At 35.3% G+C, this 19263-nt stretch overlaps 1 protein-coding gene across 1 annotated transcript in view; it reads right to left on the bottom strand.

The window, feature by feature from the left end:
* The window catches only part of NCKAP1 (NCK associated protein 1), a 99830-nt gene that overhangs the window by 63044 nt on the left and 17523 nt on the right, over positions 1 to 19263 (bottom strand). The window contains exons 3-6 of the mRNA XM_068544822.1: positions 2358 to 2450; positions 2101 to 2157; positions 1230 to 1372; positions 1052 to 1142 (exon numbers count right to left, since the gene is read on the bottom strand). Of these exons, the coding sequence (XP_068400923.1) occupies positions 1052 to 1142; positions 1230 to 1372; positions 2101 to 2157; positions 2358 to 2450 (384 nt within the window). The remainder of the gene's footprint in view (positions 1 to 1051; positions 1143 to 1229; positions 1373 to 2100; positions 2158 to 2357; positions 2451 to 19263) is intronic.

Below are 19263 nucleotides of genomic sequence, written 5' to 3'. Positions count from 1 at the left end.
ACATGCCATGGAACAACTAAGCCCGTGCGCCACAACTACTGAGCCTGTGCTCTAGAGCCCGCGAGCCACAACTACTGAGCCCACGTGCCACAACTACTGAAGCCTGTGTGCCTAGAGCCCATGCTCCGCAACAAGAGAAGCCACCACAATGAGAAGCCTGCACACCGCAACGAAGAGTAGCCCCCACTCGCCGCAACTAGAGAAAGCCCGCGCACAGCAACAAAGACCCAGTGCAGCCAAAAATAAAACAATAAATTAAAAAAAAAAAAAATGTCTAACTCTCATCATTCAAAGAGAACAATGGGCCAAGATTCTAATATCCTGGGTTTTAGCTCTAGTTTTGCCACTACTGCTACCAAATGGCTTACTTCATCATATCACTTCTCCAGCCCTCAATTTCCTTATCTATAAATAATGAGGATACCTGTAAATTTCCTTGATGTGCTTAGGAACTAGCCCTCCCTCAGAGAAGCCATAAAGGCAAGACTCTAAACCAAAACTATTTCATTAAGTACTATTTTTTTAATATACCATAAAAGACAGACATGCCAAATTATCACAAAACTCCTGTAATATTTCTCTCATTAAGAGGCTATATTATAATAATATAGCTAAAATTTATTAAATACTATGTACCTAAATACTCTTTACAAAGTAACTCATTTAATACTGCACTTTTACAGGTAAGAAAACTGAGGTACACTGAAGTTGGTTAAGTAACTTGCCCAATATTACACTGTAATTGGCAGAGTTGGGATTAGAACCCAAGCAATCTGATACGAGTATAGACATTCTCAAATATTAAACTTCACTATCTCTATACACTATACTGAACCTAAAAACTACAATGGATCAATATATTCCTGAGTCTCTATTCACTATTCTGAACCTAATTAATGAGTTCTCTGGTTCACAATTAGATAAAACCATGCATAACTATTATTCACATCTCATTATAATTTTCTTTCTTAAAAGTAGTTTATCACTCTAACTATCCCCCCTTAAGCTATCTCATATGCCTTTTGAAGCACCCCTAAAAACCAGCTCTTACCTTGCTATGGGGTACAAATTCTTCCATCATCTTCTTTAAAGGGTTTTCATAATCCACAATCATCTGACCAAGACGTGGGTATTCTCGGTCACTTAAAACAGACATATCAAATATCACTGAGTTGTAAGCCATAAAATTAATTGGGAATTTCACACAGATTTTTATAATGCAGGTTTACCTTGCTCCATGGGTCATTTCATGAGCGTAGTTGTATAATCCAATGATTGCCTTCCTTTCTTCAATTCGAGACAGCAGTATCATTAGTGTTGTATATGTTATGATCAAATCTAAGTAGTTCTTTGTTAAATCAAAGTTTACAGTCTAGGAAAAAAAAAACATTAAGTTCAACTCCTTCCTATTTCACAAACTTTTAAGCACACACACAAAAATCTTCACGGCAGCTACTGAAAGCTAATAATTTTCTATAGTTATTTGTTTTATCCCCATTTCTGAAATTCTATCTAATTCCTTTCACCAAAAACATGCCTAAAATTTGGGAGTTATAGATAATAGTTTTGTGTTTGTGACACAATTTTATGGATGAAAAAGAGTCTGTGATCACCCTATTCAAACTGCTAACAGTTTAAAAGAATAACCAAAACCAGAAAAATAATAAACATGAAAGCAAATCTCACCAAGCAAGAAAAAAGGAGTATTAAATAGATAAACAGGTTCACCATTAAGTCAGTGGAGACGTTTTTCACTTTGACTTCCTATATCTAGAAATTGACTTAAGAAAGATTTTATCAAGTATGCTTTTTAGAGAGAAAAGGATTACTTGTGTAACCTTTTAAAATTGGGCCTATTAAAATAAATACTAAAATTAACAACTATTTCCGAATATGTACAAGATTTATATTCAATGACAATCAAATAAACAAATGAAAATACAGTATAACTCCTTACCTTAAAAAATACAAGCCAAATTAACAATGCTGAAACTTTATATACTAATCATTTAAATTTTCTCTAAAGAAAAGCATTTGATCCCCTTGGTTCTACTAGAAACAGACAGAAAAATTGGAAATTTTTCTGAAAATAATACTTACAATATCAAAGAAGACTTGGCAAACATCAATAGTATTCAGCAATTCACAAACATGGTCCTGAAAATAAAAGTTTATTTAAACCTTTTACCTATATGAATACTACTAAATTCAGAAAACACACACAAATAAAATGTATTTTGAATTTTTGTTCTAGAAGAATTCTAATTTTATTATCTACAAGTGACAGAACAATTTATATGATTAACAAATATCAATCTATCTCTGAAATGTTAAATTCTATACATTAAAATACATACCTTAAATTCCATAACATCTACAAATGTGAAGTAATATAATGCCAGATTTTTCAGAATCTCTGATTTTTCTTTCTGTAGTTGTGCAAGCTGTTGCTGTGAAAACAAAATTAGAATGCATTGTTTACTGAGAACAAAATTATTTAGTTTTACTACAAACTATCTTCTTTTATGATTGCTAAATGGAAGCACAAGCTTTTAGGACAATATTTCTAGATGATTAAGGCTCTTTTAAAAAACCAAAATACTTGAGACAGCAACTGCTAATAGGGACCAGCAACTGACATTGTGAGGCTATAAAACGAATCAAAGCAGATTAGTACCAAAGTGCACTACTATTAAGGAAAATTGGAAAGTGTTAGGAAAAAATAATTATCAAATGAACTCTTTAAAAAAACTAAAAACAACTCATGACCATGACCACACTACTAGAAATGGTAGAAAAGAAGGTGAAAAACATTGTAACTTACACTACAAAAAACAATATGCTTTATAAATTTGGAACTTACCAAAAAGAACATCCAGGCAAAGCCACGTTACGCATGCAAAATAAAATGTAGATACAAACATAAAATACAGTAACGGTTCCCTGACCAGATCCACAAAACACAATAATACATTAAAGAAAAGCAAAAACCAAAACAACAAAAAAGAAATGAGAAAGAAGCAAAACTAGAGTTAAGACACTGGTAAACGTATGAAGAAGGAAATGTGAATAAAAAAGACAAATATTGTTTCAATCAACTGTATTATTAAATTTACAAAAGTCCTAAGTTTTCTCTTTAAAACAGCTATTAATATAATTTCTGAAAGAATCCAGCCATATTTAACATCATCTGCCAGAATTCCAGAAAAACATCTAGAACCTATCTGATACTCTGAATGTAGTCTACAGAATAGAAACTTCCACATCTTCCACTTCTGTTAGAAGAGCAGAATCTCAGGCCCACCTCAAACCTACCAAATCAGCATCTGCCATTTAACAAGATACCCAGGTGATCTGAATGCACATTAAATATAAAATAATTCACCTAGAACATGAGAAAACCAGAAAATATGAGGAAGTGCTTCAAAATATCAAACTTGCTATTAAAGCCCATACAGTTTTGAGGCCCTCAATCAGTTCGTACTTACACCTACACAGGAGTGTCGGGGGAGAGGTGCCTCTACACATAATTGTATTGAACTATTATGATAAGTCAGAAAATTTATAATAGTGAGCATAACATCAGGAGATTAAAAAAACTATTAAAAGACTATTTAAAAAACAGCAAGCACAGCATTCTGGTAGACCCAACTATTATAAAGTGCCCTAGACACGGCAGTCCCTGAGGACATTAAAAAAAGCATAAACGAAGTATCTCTACTTCCCCTATATGCCAGGCAAACTGAGATATATACTTATAGTGACGTATGTAACTGTTCTAGCTTTATCTGTGGGAGTAGGTGACTTTATTTTGAACAATATATGTTTCAAAACAATTCTATGTTTATATGCACACTTTTAATCATTACCACTCACAACATCAAGCAGACACATTTTTAAATGATTCTATTTCCTCAGATTATACTACCTTTACCTTGTTCAATAACATTAGACATTTACAATTGATGTCTTAATCCTTTCCCCTACTTTTCAGTACTTTAAATTTGAACTTTGCAAGGTAACAGGTGAAAGTAAACTCATAATATAATAGGATAAAAAGCAAAAGTATAATTTGGTTGCTACTGGGTTAATTATTAATAGCGCCTCCTTTCAATTTCAGTGTCCTAGTTTGGATAAAAAATGACACAGTCACCATCTTATTATGGGCCTTAAGGATCTTTTATACAAATTCTCATTTTGCGGGACTTCCCTGGTGGCACAGTGGTTAAGAATCTGTCTGCCAATGCAGGGGACACGGGTTCGAGCCCTGGTCCGGGAAGATCCCACATGCCACGGAGCAACTAAGCCCATGCGCCACAACTACTGAGCCCGCGTGCCTAGAGCCCGTGCTCCGCAACAAGAGAAGCCACCGCAATGAGAAGCCCGCGCACCGCAACGAAGAGTAGCCACCGCTCACCGCAACTAGAGAAAGCCCACACTCAGCAACAAAGACCCAACACAGCCAAAAACAAATAAATAAATAAAATTTTAAAAAAAATTCTCATTTTTCATATTAAGAAGCTAATGCTCACAGAACTTAAAAGAATCTTCCCAAGGTTATATAACTACTTAACATGACAAGGCCAGGATTAGAAATTTCATATCCATGCTCCTAATAAAGTGTTCTTTCTACCATTCCACATGCCCCCCATCTTCCTTTTTAATAGTAAAATCTCATTATGGTCTCAATTTCTCATTCAATTTTATTTCCCCCCAAATTGTATGTAACTAGCCTCTACACTGGATAAAACAAATTTACTGAACTAATGGATATCTGAATTCAAAATAACTACTCAAGTTTTTAAGACCCTACATAATTTGGTCCTAATTTACCATTCCAATCTAAATTTCCCCTACATCCATTCACACACTACACACAGTACCCAAAACAAACTATTCACTATTTTCTATACACATCTCATGTTTTCTTTACTGTTTCTTCTCTTGAGATGTCCAAATTCCACCACTCATGTATGTCCAAATCCTACTACTCCTAAACTACTCAATTTAAATGTTGACTTTCAAGAAAACATTCCTGATTGAACTTTTTCCCTCAATGCAAATAACATCTCCCTCCTCTAAATGTGTGTAATTTATAATAATATCACTTTCTACCTTATATCAGTTACCTCCAACACTATGAGACAGTGTATCAAACTCCACAGCCCATATCATACAGCTCTGCACATAAAGAAGTACACAATATAAACATCTATCAGATGAGTGATTAGGACAATTTTAAAAGACCTTTATATGTCGGCGTCAGATGACATGTTTTAGCAAGTGACACCCACCTCTTACTGTGAAATCACGGCTAAATGACTCAACCTCTCAGAGTCTAATACCCTCATTATCAAAATGGGAGCTAATGTGGGCAGTTTAGCCAAGATAATATACATGAGAACAGTTTACAGTGCCTGGCACCCAGAAGCTGCTCATTAAATATTAAGTGAATAACAGAAGATGCTCACAGACCACTTCTCCAAAATAAGCAAAAATAAAGCTGTTTTAAATAATCCCAATACTACTCATAGTACTTCTAATAAGAGCTGATATTAACTGAGCATGCTCTCTTTGCCAGGCAGTGTTCCAAATAACATACAAGTATTTCACAAAATCCCCTCAACGTCTCTGCATATAGTTACAATTATGTTTCCTATTTAATGAAAATAAATTCCATAAAGCTCTGCATGAAAGTTCAACTATAACAACAAAGAATAAAAGTGTCTACAACTCCTGGGCTTCAACTGCAAAAAATGTTCCATTTTAGTTTTTAAAGTGAAGTAGAGCAGACACTACCAAAAAGTATTTAACTTCTAGGTTCAACATCCAGAACAAGTTTTTTTTCCCCCATTATCTCTTTGTTTTATGGTAAATAAAAAGTAGGAAATGGTTTAAGAATACAGATCAGTAATAGATTGTTTGATGCTATAGAACAGAACATTAGAAAAGTACAATTTTGAGAAATGATTCTATCAATATTCGCTAACACTTTAAAAGTATATAATGGATACATGGGTTAACTATATGAGCAAAATATCTGTACAATGCTTTCATTGAAGCTTCTAACTGTGGATCATTATTCTTAAAATTTAAGTAAAATGTGTAGAAACAAAATAAACAGGATAAATAGCCATGCAGATCAAAAAATAAGATCATATCTTTGCAATGAAAAATCTTGGTAATTAATCTCTGTACAATTAAGAAGCATTTTCTACACAAAATGTTAAGTATCTAAAAAACTGATTGAAATTTAGTATTTACTAGCTTTCATTCTTTCAAAGAAAAGACACTAGCAAATTACAATAAGGAACCAATAACTAAGAGAGCTAACTCACAGATTTTCAACATAAAGGAAAGTGACTGAAGTCCTTTATTCACCCATTTCAAATATTCTTTCATCATCGAAACTGCTTATGCATAATAAATTATTTTTCTTGACCTAAACTATGCTAGTATTTTGTTCCTCTTAAAAAACAACCAAGTACAGAAGTTTGGTTCAGGGAAGGCTTTGTTCAATTTCTTAGTATGATATTCTAAATCAGGCTTTTCTTTCTTTTTTTTAAATTTTATTATTATTTATTTATTTTGGGGGGGCTAAGTTGGGTCTTCATTGCTGCACGCAGGTTTTCCCTAGCTGCAGCGAGCAGGGGCTACTCTTTGTTGTGGTGCGCAGGCTTCTCATTGTGGTGGCTTCTCTTGTTGCGGAGCACGGGCTCTAGGCCCGCGGGCTTCAGCAATTGCAGTGCAAGGGCTCAGTAGTTGTGGCTTGCGTGCTCTAGAGCGCAGGCTCAGTAGTCGTGGCACATGGTCTTAGTTGCTCCATGGCATGTGGGATCCTCCCGGACCAGGGCTTGAACCCGTGTCCCCTGCATTGGCAGGCGGATTCCCAACCACTGCGCCACCAGGGAAGTCCTGAAACCAGGCTTTTTAAAATAAGAGTGCTGAGAGGCTATTTGCGTAAACCTCTTTTAAGGAACTGTCCAGCCACCACTCTACTCATCAACACTCATGTGGAATACTATAGTATAGAAGCCTCCTAACTGATCTCTGTACTTCTGCTCTTGCCTCTTCAGTCTTCTCCATATAGTAGCAGGAGAGTGGACATTATAAGGTAACACACTACCCTGAAGAGATTATTCCAATGAAGGTTATACAAGATATTAACACTGGGTGAAGAGTATACGTGAACTCACTGTATTATTTTTGTTTAAGTCTAATATTATTTCAAAATAAAGGGTTTTAAAAAAATTTTGATAGTTTCCCATCACACTTAAAATACAAAGTCCTTACCAATGTCTCAGAATAAAATCTGAATAGGACCCCTGCCTGTCTCTACAACTTCATCTCCCCTCATGCTCCTCCAGCCTCTCTCAGTAGTTGTCATACTGGTCTGCGTGCTATGTTCATCAAATAAATTCACCAAGGTTGGTCCCACCTCTGAGCCTTTGCACTTGCTCTTTATCATGTCTGGAATGCTCGTCTCTACTTCTTCACATAGCTCAATCCTTCACTTCTCTTCAGAGAAGCCACTGTTGTGCACTCACCTAAAATAGTCTTCTCACCCACGTTACTCTCTTACTCCTCATCCTGCTTTCTATTTCTTCCTACCACTTATCTCCAAATAAAAGTACGTATTTATTCACTTCAGTTGTTTGTTGTCTAACATCCTAATTTGAATTGAAATTCCACAGAGGCAAGGAGGTTTGTATTATTTCATGCTATTATTGTATCCAAGGTCTAGAATACTAGCACACAGTAGATGCACTTTAAATGAATAAATAAATGATTTTCAAGTTTCTCAACGTAAGTCATAGAATCAACTTTTAAATTGCACTAATTATCAATGAATGCAATATCAGGTATCAATTCATGTCTCAAATGAGTTTATGTATCCTAACACAGAGCGGTGATTTAATCCCCTGAATAAATCCCTGTTGGGTAAAATACTTCATTATGTCCTTACAGGATAAGAAATGAGAAACATTTAAAGAGAATGACATATTCATATCAAATATAAGCAAATCTCCTAAGATTATATGAAAATCCAAATTAACACAAAGATTAGTCATTTTAAAAAAGGTTCACGGGACCTTGTTGAACTTTCATTTTATTATATACAAATGATTCCATTGGCATTCAATATTTCATAAATGCACTTTTCTGAGCAAAAGGTAGTAAATAAATTTTAGGGAAAGTTATCCTAACACTTGCCTAGTAAATAAGCATTACTGAGTGTTTAGTATTTGTTACTAAACTTAATCCTCATAACAACTTTGCAAGGTTCATTTTTTAAATTGTGGTAAAACATAACAAAGTCTACCACTATAGCCATACTTTATAAGTGTGCAGTTCACACTTACAAATATATCTGCATTGCTGTGCAACCATCACCCCACCTATCTCCAGAATTTTTTTCATCTTCCCAGTCATGGTATATTTTTATCCTCATTTTCCAGATGTAGAAACAGACTAGAAAAGGGTAAGATGTTAATCCAGGTCAATCAGATTTCAAAGTTCAAAACACCTCTTCAATACACTTTAAAATGCAAGTTGCCACACCATGACAAAAGTAGTATAGGGATACCAAAGCTAAGGCTATTTTCTTCTCAGAAAATACTCCTATTTAATTTGTAGCTTCATCAATCTCACAGATTGAAGCTTCTAAGAACTCTAATTCAACCTCTTCATTTTATATACTAAAGTGATCTTTTTCAAGCTTATATTGCTGTCATCTGTTTAAATTAATTCTGAAAAGCAAAGAGTTTTGTTTTTTAAAGAACAGAAAGGCAAAAAAAATTAAAGGTTTTATGCATGCCTCTTTGCAATAGGACTTTACTGTTCCTCTCATCAAGAGATGTAGTTTATTTTCCCACCCTTACAATCTCAGCTGGCCTTGTGACTTGCTTTGACCAAGAGAAAGCAGCAGAAGTGATACTCTTAACTTACAAGGCCTTATAGCTTCACATTTTGTTCTTTTTTGGAACACTGTCCTAAAGTGTCATGTGTGGGAAAGCTAACATATCCCACGGAAAGAAAGGTTCCACATCCTCTATCCCAACAGGCCCCATGCCCCAACCACCCACCAGAAGAACACAGCTGTGACCTAAGGCTGGTGAGACCAGCAGAGGAACTGTCCAATCAACCCCAGAATATGAAATAAGTTGTTGTTGTTTTAAGTCCATTAAGATTTGGGGTGGTCTGTTATGCAGCACTAGGTAACTGAAACAAAGATTAATATAAAGTTCAATAAAAGAAATTAAAATAATCTCTATTTCACCACCTGAGCACATTAACTTGCACCAGGAAAAATCTTGGAAGTTTAAGATTTCTGGTCACAAGATGGTTAAATTAATGCAAACTGATGAAACTAATTTTATCATTAGTACTAGAAAAGCACTAAATATATGCCCCAGTATAGTGTGGTCGGTCAGATCTAACATCTTTGTATAAAAGATACCACACTGTGTTAATGAAAATACAATTTACCTCATATAATGGTACCATTTTCCATTATGAATGAAAATGTAAATGAAGCTAGTCCCTTTACACTCAATTTTAATAATATTTTTTAAAAGTCTTTCAAATATGTGATTAGCTTGCTTTCACAACCTGGGTACAGAGAAATAAGTCAGGCTTTTCTTACTGATTAGATATCATAATTGTACTCAATAATTATACTGAGCTAATTAAGTCAAGATGGCCTCAGGTGCTACTGACATGTGCAAGGTAACATGCCAACATTAAACAGTCCTTGCTGGCTATATTTTTTAGTTTTTAAAGTTTTTATTTCTCTTCCTATCAATTATCATTTGCTCCTGATGAGAATACCCTTTAAGGTACAATGCATTGGAAAATATACGTGTTACAATTTTACCTAAGCAAACTCAACAAGCTTGGGCAGAGTGAGAACCAAAAAGCTTATTTCTGAATAAACTTCATTTTTTATAAACTACCATTTCTGGTTGCTCAAAATCATTTGTTTTTTACAGGTTTACTGAGGTATAATTTATATATCATAAAATTCATCCACCATAAGTGAACAATTAAATAATTTTAGTAAATTTACAGAGTTGTGCAACCACCACCCCTACCCAGTTTTAGAACATTTCCATTATCCCAAAAAGTTCCCTTGTGCCTATTTGCAGTTAATCCCATTCTTACCCCCATCCCTAATAATTACTGATTTGCTTTCTGCCTCGATAAATTTGCTTTTTCCAGACATTCCCTATAAAATGAAATCAAATAATATATAAGCTTTCTACATCTAGCTTCTTTCATTTAGCCTAATGTTTCTGGAGTTCATCCATGCTATAACATGTATTGGTAGCTTGTTTCTTTTAATTGCTAAATAGTACTCCATTAAATGCATATACTACCAATTTACTTTATTCATCAGTTGATGGGCATTTGAATTATTTCCAGTTTTAAGCTATTATGAACAATGAATGCTGCTATAAACATATCTATATGTGGACATGTAATGTACTTTCATTTTTCTTGAGCAGATTCCTACGAGTGGTATTGCTTCCTAGTTCCCAGATGTGATTCAGAGAGGCTTGTGATATGAAAAGTAACCTCTAATAAGAGACAAGTTACTGTAATAATATTATTCATTCATTTAGTTAACAATTATTTAGTTAACAATTATATTATTCATTTAGTCAACAAATATCCCAACCTGATATTATATTGTCAGACACTGCTGGAAGAGCTGGGGATGAAACTATGAATAAAATGATGACACTGCCCCTAAATGAGCATACAATCTAGTGAGGACTGTATATCTAGATATACAGGTAACTCTCACTTTTTTTAGATAAATATCCAGTTTTAGAATCTGGTTATACCACACTAACTTCTAAGTGTAAGGTTCAAAGATGGTGAAAAACTACAATGATTAATTCCCACCTTCCCTTCAAGACAAAGACCCTCACCAATTTGTAATAACATGAAAGAGGTTTATAAAAAAAAACAAAAAACCCACACACAAAATAGTATGAGAAAGACAATAACAAGAAAGGTCAGAGCTTCTAAGGGTGGTGAAGATGAGAAACAAGATGGGGAAAATTAGAGGGCCTAAAACTCAGAGAGCACTCAGGGATTATTTTTGTTAACTGATTACATACTGACAAGAGAGTGGTGGCTCATATTAAATTGCCTCAATCAGTAGGCCTGTAAAGAGGAATAAAGTTTATGCTTAAGCTGTCTTGACTTCTTTCTGGCCTTTTTGGACATCTGTTGTTCTTGGGAGATTTGGAGATAAGGTGAAGTGGCATCAATGGAAGAATACTTCCCACTTGATATCTCTAATACCCTCTTAATACCCTACCTTCATCAATTCTTTGAGCTCGGAGGGAGATCCTATTCATTCACCGTACTATCTTTTTATTGAAACACACCCTCTCGTGTCCGGTTTCCTCTTTTATCCATCTTAAGATTAAATGGCCCATCATTATATTACTCCCTTGTCCCTCTTTCCATCTATTATAATTACCTGATAAAACCCACAGCAGGAGAAAGCCTATGTCTATGCTGACTCCATCTCAACCTGAATTCACGATCATTAAACGTAACTGAGTAGCAACATTATGCCATTTTCACCATCAATTCACTCTCCCACTCTCCTCAGTGATTATTCCACTCCTCCTCTCTCAATAATTCCTCTTCAACTTGATTCTCAGCTTAATGCTAGCCTGAGCTCTAGGCTTATATATACAATTGGCTACTCAACATCTCCACTCAGACTTCTAGTAGGCCTCTCAAACTTAACATATCTAATATCAAGCTACTGAGTACTATCCCTTCTATACTCCCACCCCAAACCAGTTCCTCTTGCTTCTTCACTCCAGTAAATCTTGGTATTTCCTCAATCCAAAAACCTTGGGGTCTTAAATTTCTCATTGTCTTATATACCCCATACCCAATACATTGGCAAATACCGTAGGCTCTGTCTTCAAAACATCCAGAATCTGAACATTTCTCACCTCTACCACCCTAGACCAAGCGACTATCAGCTCTCCTCTCAATGACTGCAAATTTCCTAACCAGTTTGTTTCTACTTCTGTTCCCCTGCAGACTATTTCTCAACCCAGCAACCACAGTGATCATAGGTATATCATTTCATTCCTCTACCACTCTTATCCAATAACATCTCAACTCAAGAGTAATTAGCCAAAGTCCTTACTATGTCCTAGAAAGCCCTATCTCATGTGTCTACCCCTTCAATCACTGTCCTCATCTCCTACCACTATCTCCCAGCCCCTTTCCCCAATCACTCTGGTCTATTCATAATGGCCTACTTCCTGTTCCATGAACAAGACAGGCATGCTCCCACCTGAGCCTTTGCCACTGCTGCCCCCTCAGCACAGAAGGCTCCTCCCCCAGCTCACCTCACTCCCTCCTATCTTTAAATCTTTTGCTATACTGCCTCCTCCTCAGTAAGGCCTTCCCCAGGTCAAGTAAATTAGCATCTTCCCACTATCACTCTTTGTTCTTTTTAGAACTCAACTCTACGTGGCATTATGTGTTTTTTCGTTTGTTTGTTTGGGGTTTTTTTTGGTCTATCTCTGTCCAGCAGAATGTAAGCTCTACAAAGCCCAGTGACTTGTTTATTTACTGCTGGATTCCCTCTCCCAGAACAGGACTTAGCTAATAGAAGGCACCCAGTAAATGTTTTAAATAAATAAATGAATAATAGAGAGGACTATGAGAACATACACAAGCAGCACTTAACCTAATTTGAAAGAGTTAGAAAAAGCTTCTCTGGAATGGTGACATCTAAGGATAGATCTGAAAGACAAGTAGAAATTATCCTAGTGAAAGAATATGGGAGAGAAAGAACGTCCTAGATAGTAGAAACAGCATAAACAAAAGACCCAGAGGCAAGAGAAAGAATGGCCATTTGTGCCATGAAAGTGTATACTCTCCCAAAATAAAATATTTCTTTAAAAAATAAAGCAATTAAATCTATTTCCCCATGTTCTACATTCTATCCTACACCAGACAATGAGGACTAACACAGTATACTATCCTATATGTTCTTGGCCAAAGACCATTACTGTACATATTTAAAACATTTTTAGCCAAGATGAGTGAGTGCTAGGAAGAACAAAAGAAAATAAGTATTTTACAACATCTGTTATTCATTCCCTTATAGTTTCCTTTGCTGTCTTCGATTTTGGATCTTGGCAAATAACTTTTGATTTGACAACAGGTAAAAACGGACTGGCCATGAAAAACAATAATAAGATACCATGTCAAAGGTACTCAAAGGATACCAGGTTAAAAGTGGCTAAAGGCCCCTTCAAAGAAATGACCAAGAAAACAAAACCTGAAGATCAACAGGTGATTAGGTACTGGTAACATCCTTTGCTATTATGAAGGAAATCATAATCACCATTGCAGCCAAAGGGATTGGCTAACAACATTTGGAAGATAGCTGAAAAACTGGCAAGATATAACTTCAGGAAATTTGAAGAAAATGGATAAATGATTGCAAATGGCAGGAATGCATCTCCTTGGGGACTATGCTATGAAACCCCAGTATAATGCTCATTGGCCATTTCATTTGCAGAAAAACTGACAGCATCCTTGAGCTGAAGAAGGTATTACTGCAGTTTAGTATGATTAGAATATAGAGTGGGCAAGATTCACAACATAAGGTGATTTTAAAACAGATGTGTTTTGGGATCATAAGAACCACCCTTGGGAACATGACAAAAGCTGAAAAATACATTCACACAAGAACTCCATACACAATTTCAGGGGATTCCCAAACTCTATGAAACTCAGTGTGAAAGTTCAGGTGAAAACCATTACACTCAGGACAATAAAGAGAAATAAGTCCCAGGACGAGAGCTATGCAGCAGGCTTATGCAAATTGTCCAGAGGGAAGTTAGAAGACAGAGGGTTATAGGAAAGTGGGCCCCAGGAAAAAAAAAAAGCTTACAGAAAGGTGGTACGATTATTAGACTGGATAAATTTTAAAATTCTATAAAGGCACTTAACTAATTCAAGAAAGTCAATGTATCTATGCAACAAATTTAACTGTGAAATATTCTGGAAGAGAGAATCCATTTCACTTTGATAATAAATATATGACATTATGTATATAAAAATACATATAATGTAAACATATTATATTATTTGGACTTATAAGAAAGTGCAAAGTGTGATAATGGAGTGCAGCAATGCAAACCGAACACTCAGGTCTTTATTAATTTTAATTTTTAGAATCAGCATATAATTCAATCTCAGAACACTTTATGATTACAGAACCAAAGCAAAGCATTAACAATTTTGACAACATAAAAGTATAAATGACCAAGGGTAAGGGTACAAATATAAAGAACTATACTATTTAAAATTTAAAAAGGAAGTAACCAATGATCCAAAAATGTTAACAAAAAAACTATCAAACATCAGGAAGAGGGGAGAGGGTAAATGAGGGGAGGAAACTTAATGAGCTAAATAGTCATATTTTGTAGCAAAGAATTAATAGATCCTGTCTAGAGTTGGAAAATGAATATATAAAAGAATTAGCATATTCCTTATAATTCTGGAGGTAACCTCCAGATATACTAAAAGCAGAAGTTCCCCCTGAGAAATATGAGCAGGGTGGGAGAGAGTGGGGTAGGATTACATACACTCGCTTTTCATCCTAAATTCTTCTAGACTATTCGATTCACTATCATGTATTCATGTTAGCATGGTAAAAATTAAAAATAAAAATAAAAAGATTTAAACCAGTTTAGGTAGGTCATTAGTGCTGATGCAATTCCCTGCCATCACTTGACCTATTTCAAATACTTTTCAAATATATCAAAGCAAGGCTTAGTTGTTTCTTCTAATGAGGGGTTCATTCTTATATTTACTTTCTTTATTCAAGCCAGAATTAAAGACTATTACATGTAGAAGAGATATTAACTAAATGTTGAAGATATATTTTTAAAAGAATATTGACACAAGTTAGTTCTCACTGTATTAGAATTCTTTGAATTTTGGTAAAGTTTAATTGGTCAAAACCAATATTTCTTTAAGTTGCCATTAGGATACACACACATACTTCTTCACAAAAGTACATCATCAAAACTCTGTTACAGGGCTTTGCTGGTGGTGCAGTGGTTAAGAATCCACCTGCCAGTGCAGGGGACACGGGTTCAAGCCCTGGTCCGGGAAGATCCCACATGCTGCGGAGCAACTAAGCCCACACGCCACAACTACCAAGGCCACGTGCCTAGAGCCCGTGCTCCGCAACAAGAGAAGCCACTGCAATGAGAAGCCCACGCACTGCAATGAAGAGTAGCCCCCACTTGCCGCAACTAGAGAAAGCCCACGCGCAGCAACAAAGACCCAACGCAGCCAAAAATACATAAATAAAATAAAATAAATTTATATAAAAAAAAGTTAAAGGGGTTTCCGAAGGTTCTAGTTTAGGTAACCAAGTGAATGGTGATGGCTCAAAACAGAGAACACGGAAGAGAAACAAAATGGAGGATAATCATGTATTCAACACTGGATAGAATGTTTGATATTTAGCTTGAGGAGCTGTCCAAAGGGTAACTACAGATAGCACATTACTAGATAGTATAGTATCTAGTATATTACTTAGTTGATAGTATATTACTTAGTTGAAGCCATGGAAGTAAAATGTTTTCATACGTATATACTGCAGGGTGTGAAAAAAAAGGTCATTTAGAAATACCCACATTGAAAGAGCTGCTAGAAGAAAGGCCAGTAAAGTAGACCAAAAAGTCAGAGAAGTAATATAAATAACAGCTTCCAGTTTTCAAAAGCAATTTGTTACACAAATCTGCTAAGTGCTTTAGGAGATATTAAACTGCTTCTTAAGATTGGAATTATCACCATTTATTTATTTATTTATTATTTTAAATCTATTTTTTAATTAAATTAAATTAATTAATCAATTTATTTAATTTTTGGCTGCGTTGGGTCTTCGTTGCTGCGCGCGGGGGCTACTCTTCGTTGCGGTGCACAGGCTTCTCATTGTGGTGGCTTCTCTTGTTGCAGAGCACGGGCTCTAGGCACACGGGCTTCAGTAGTTGTGGCATGTGGGCTCAGTAGTTGTGGCTCACAGGCTCTAGAGCGCAAGGTCAGTCATTCTGGCGCACGGGCTTAGTTGCTCCGCGGCATGTGGGATCTTCTTGTACCAGGACTCGAACCCGTGTCCCCTGCATTGGCAGGCAGATTCTTAACCACTGTCCACCAGGAAAGTCCATATCACCACTTTAGAAATAAGAACAAAGAGACCTTAAGATGTTGAATGATCTGCCCAAAACTATTCAGCTAATAAGTGGAAAGACCAAAATTCAAATTCTGGTTTGTTGTCCATCCTCTTAACTAGTATACTACCATCATAATGGAAGCCATGATAAGACAAGTAATGCCCATTTAGAGACTAGGAACGAGCAAGTTTTCTTACCCTTTCCTTCTAACTCCTGACTAAACCACAGTGCATGTGTCAAGAGCCTCCCCATCCCCATCCCCAATACCACCACCCCACCCCCAGAACACATTTATGTTTTCAGGAAGCTGGGACTCCACTAAAAATAAAAAGTACAGTTATTTTTATAGCTAATAACATAAAGAAGTTTTTTTTTAAAGTGTTGGTAAGTTTGAATCCTGACATAGTTCTAAGACAATGTTTGAATAAATGAAAGCTAGCTAAATTAAAGCATATCAGTTAGGTTCATTCACTCATCGTTATTTAGTGCCTCTTATCTGCCAAGCACTAGGGATAAAATGGTGGCTAAAAACAGACTCTAATGCTGTTATCTCTGAACAAACCTTACTGCAATGACGACACCTTTAGAGTTGCTTTATTTTGTCTTGCCTTGAGTAACATTTGTAAGCTACTTAAATAAAAAATATAATTTATTACATAGTATCTTGTAATACTGTGCTCCTTGAGAGAGGAAATAAACAATATCTATAACACAAAATATTCCTCTAAGTCTGAAAGCTTAATTTCAAATTATTTCAATAATGGCCTGTATCTAAGTCTAGAATCCCTATATTATTATTGTGCCACTCTACTCACAATGTCTTCATTCTTAGGGTGTTAAGATCTAATTTAACATATACAGGACAGTATATCATTTCCGCCTTAATTTGGGAATCAAGTCCAAAACTTTGTACTAAAATGGACAACAAAGAGGAGAATCCCATAACGACACTTTTGTGCCAGATGCTTTTACTGTTTTAAAAACACAAACTAGCTTTTCGATGTAAATACAACATAGGAAGAAAGGGGAAGGGGGATTAAGTTTCTTAAATTTTAGAAAAAAATTTTCTTAAGAAAAGTTTTAACATACACCTGAACATTAGCTTTTAGGATTTCTTGGGCAAAACAATTTTTACCTGTTGATAAAATAAGGAGTTTCTACTATTTTCTCCATCCAGGGAAATAACAGATTTCCCTCTATATGCTCATAAGAAACCTATGAGAAACAAATCATAAATCCATTTGACAGTTACACTTTCAAAATAATGGAAGATATCATGTTATAGACAAATTAAATAATCTCTCAGCTCAGAAATGCTTTCCTTAATCTAAACTAAATAAGAAAATCTATAAAGTCTATTAAAATATGTAGCTTGGTACATATTAGACCCTCAATTAAGTGTCTGTTATAATTATAAAACTGGATGGCTTTTATTCATATGAATTTTACTTAATCAACCTGCTTTGAAGCATATAGTGCATTTAGTTCAACACCATGACCCAGGAAAAAAGCAAAATCACATTCCTTGGTACAGACTCTCCCTAAGTCCAGAATTGGGGGGAAAAGTTTGTAAGTTTATAACTGGTCACAAAGGGGCCTAAGCAAGACAGTAAAAGTGACTCAACAGAGTCCAACATCATCATTTATTGAAGCCATGTTAGGAACCAATTCTGCTATTAGTTGGCACTGCCTTCCTTCATTGTATACTAGATATCTATGTGCTCCCAGCTTCTACTGGATTTAAAAGTATAGGAGCTGGAAGCAGGAGCAGTTACTAAAGAAACAATCAAAAATCAACAATTTTTTGGCTGCAAAATAAGACTGGCTTTTTTGTAAGGATCTATTTTAGAAACTTGAAAGCAAAAATTTTGCTGAATTTTTCACTGAAACAATCTTAATTTTCGTGACTGCCTTTTCTGAAATTGGGGACAAGTGGTGCTTGTATAACATAAATCAAAACAAAAAAGTGCTAACCAGTAATCTCCTTCATCCCTGAGATAAAGTAAGCATGGTCTGAAGCATGTATTTATACAATGGCCCAAAGAATAAGAAAAGAGTAAGGAATAAGACAGAAAAAAACCAACTGTGATATCATTGATACCATACCATTTCTTCAGTGTGCTTTAGTAGCCAGAAATCTGCAAGCTCCTATCAATACAAGATGCTACTGTCATTCCCTGTCCTTAAGCTTCTATTAACTATTTCTCTAGAATTAAAAATAACAATAAAACTAAACTCCTCACTTCTCATTTCCTAACCCAAACTGGCTAGGAACTTCTCAAAGGATTTTAGCAGTCCCAAATCAAAAGTAAGATCACAAAACTTCACAAATACTCAAAAACTACACAGTACTTCAGCAGGTTAAAAAAAAAAAAAAAAAGAATAGCATTACATAGAATAGTTGTAAAGACCATATGACAGAACTCAGACTTTGCAAACAAAACAACCAGAGTACATTCTACAAGTAGTCATAACATTCAACAACGTTGTATAATTGATTTTATAGGTTAAACATAGAATTATCACATGACCCAGCAATTCCACTCCTAGGTATATATCCAAGAGAAATAAAAAACATATGTCCACATAACTTTTACACAAATATTCATAGCAGCATTATTCATAATAGTCAAAAAAGCAGAAACAACTCAAGCATTCATCAACTGATGAATGGATAAATAAAATGTGATATACCCACACAATGGAATATTTTTTGGCAATAAAAAGAAATGAAGTACTGATACAAGCTACAACTTGAATAAACTGAAAACATTACACTAAGTGAAAGAAGCCAGTCAAAAAAGACATGTTATTTGACTCTCTATATAAAATCTCCAGGATAGGCAGGCATACAGAAAGCAGATTCGTGTTTGCCTAGGGTTGGGGGCGGGGGAGGGTGGATGTTGGCAGGAGTGACTGCTATTGGGTCTGGGCTTTCTTTGGGGGATGATGAAAATGTTCTAAAATTGATTGTGGCATTGGATGCACAACTCTGTGGAGGTACTAAAAACCACTG

The sequence above is a fragment of the Eschrichtius robustus genome, chromosome 5 (genome assembly GCF_028021215.1).
Source record: "Eschrichtius robustus isolate mEscRob2 chromosome 5, mEscRob2.pri, whole genome shotgun sequence".
Classification (NCBI taxonomy): domain Eukaryota; kingdom Metazoa; phylum Chordata; class Mammalia; order Artiodactyla; family Eschrichtiidae; genus Eschrichtius; species Eschrichtius robustus.
Note: the sequence above shows the minus strand (reverse complement) of the source record. Positions and strands in the feature narration are given on the sequence as shown.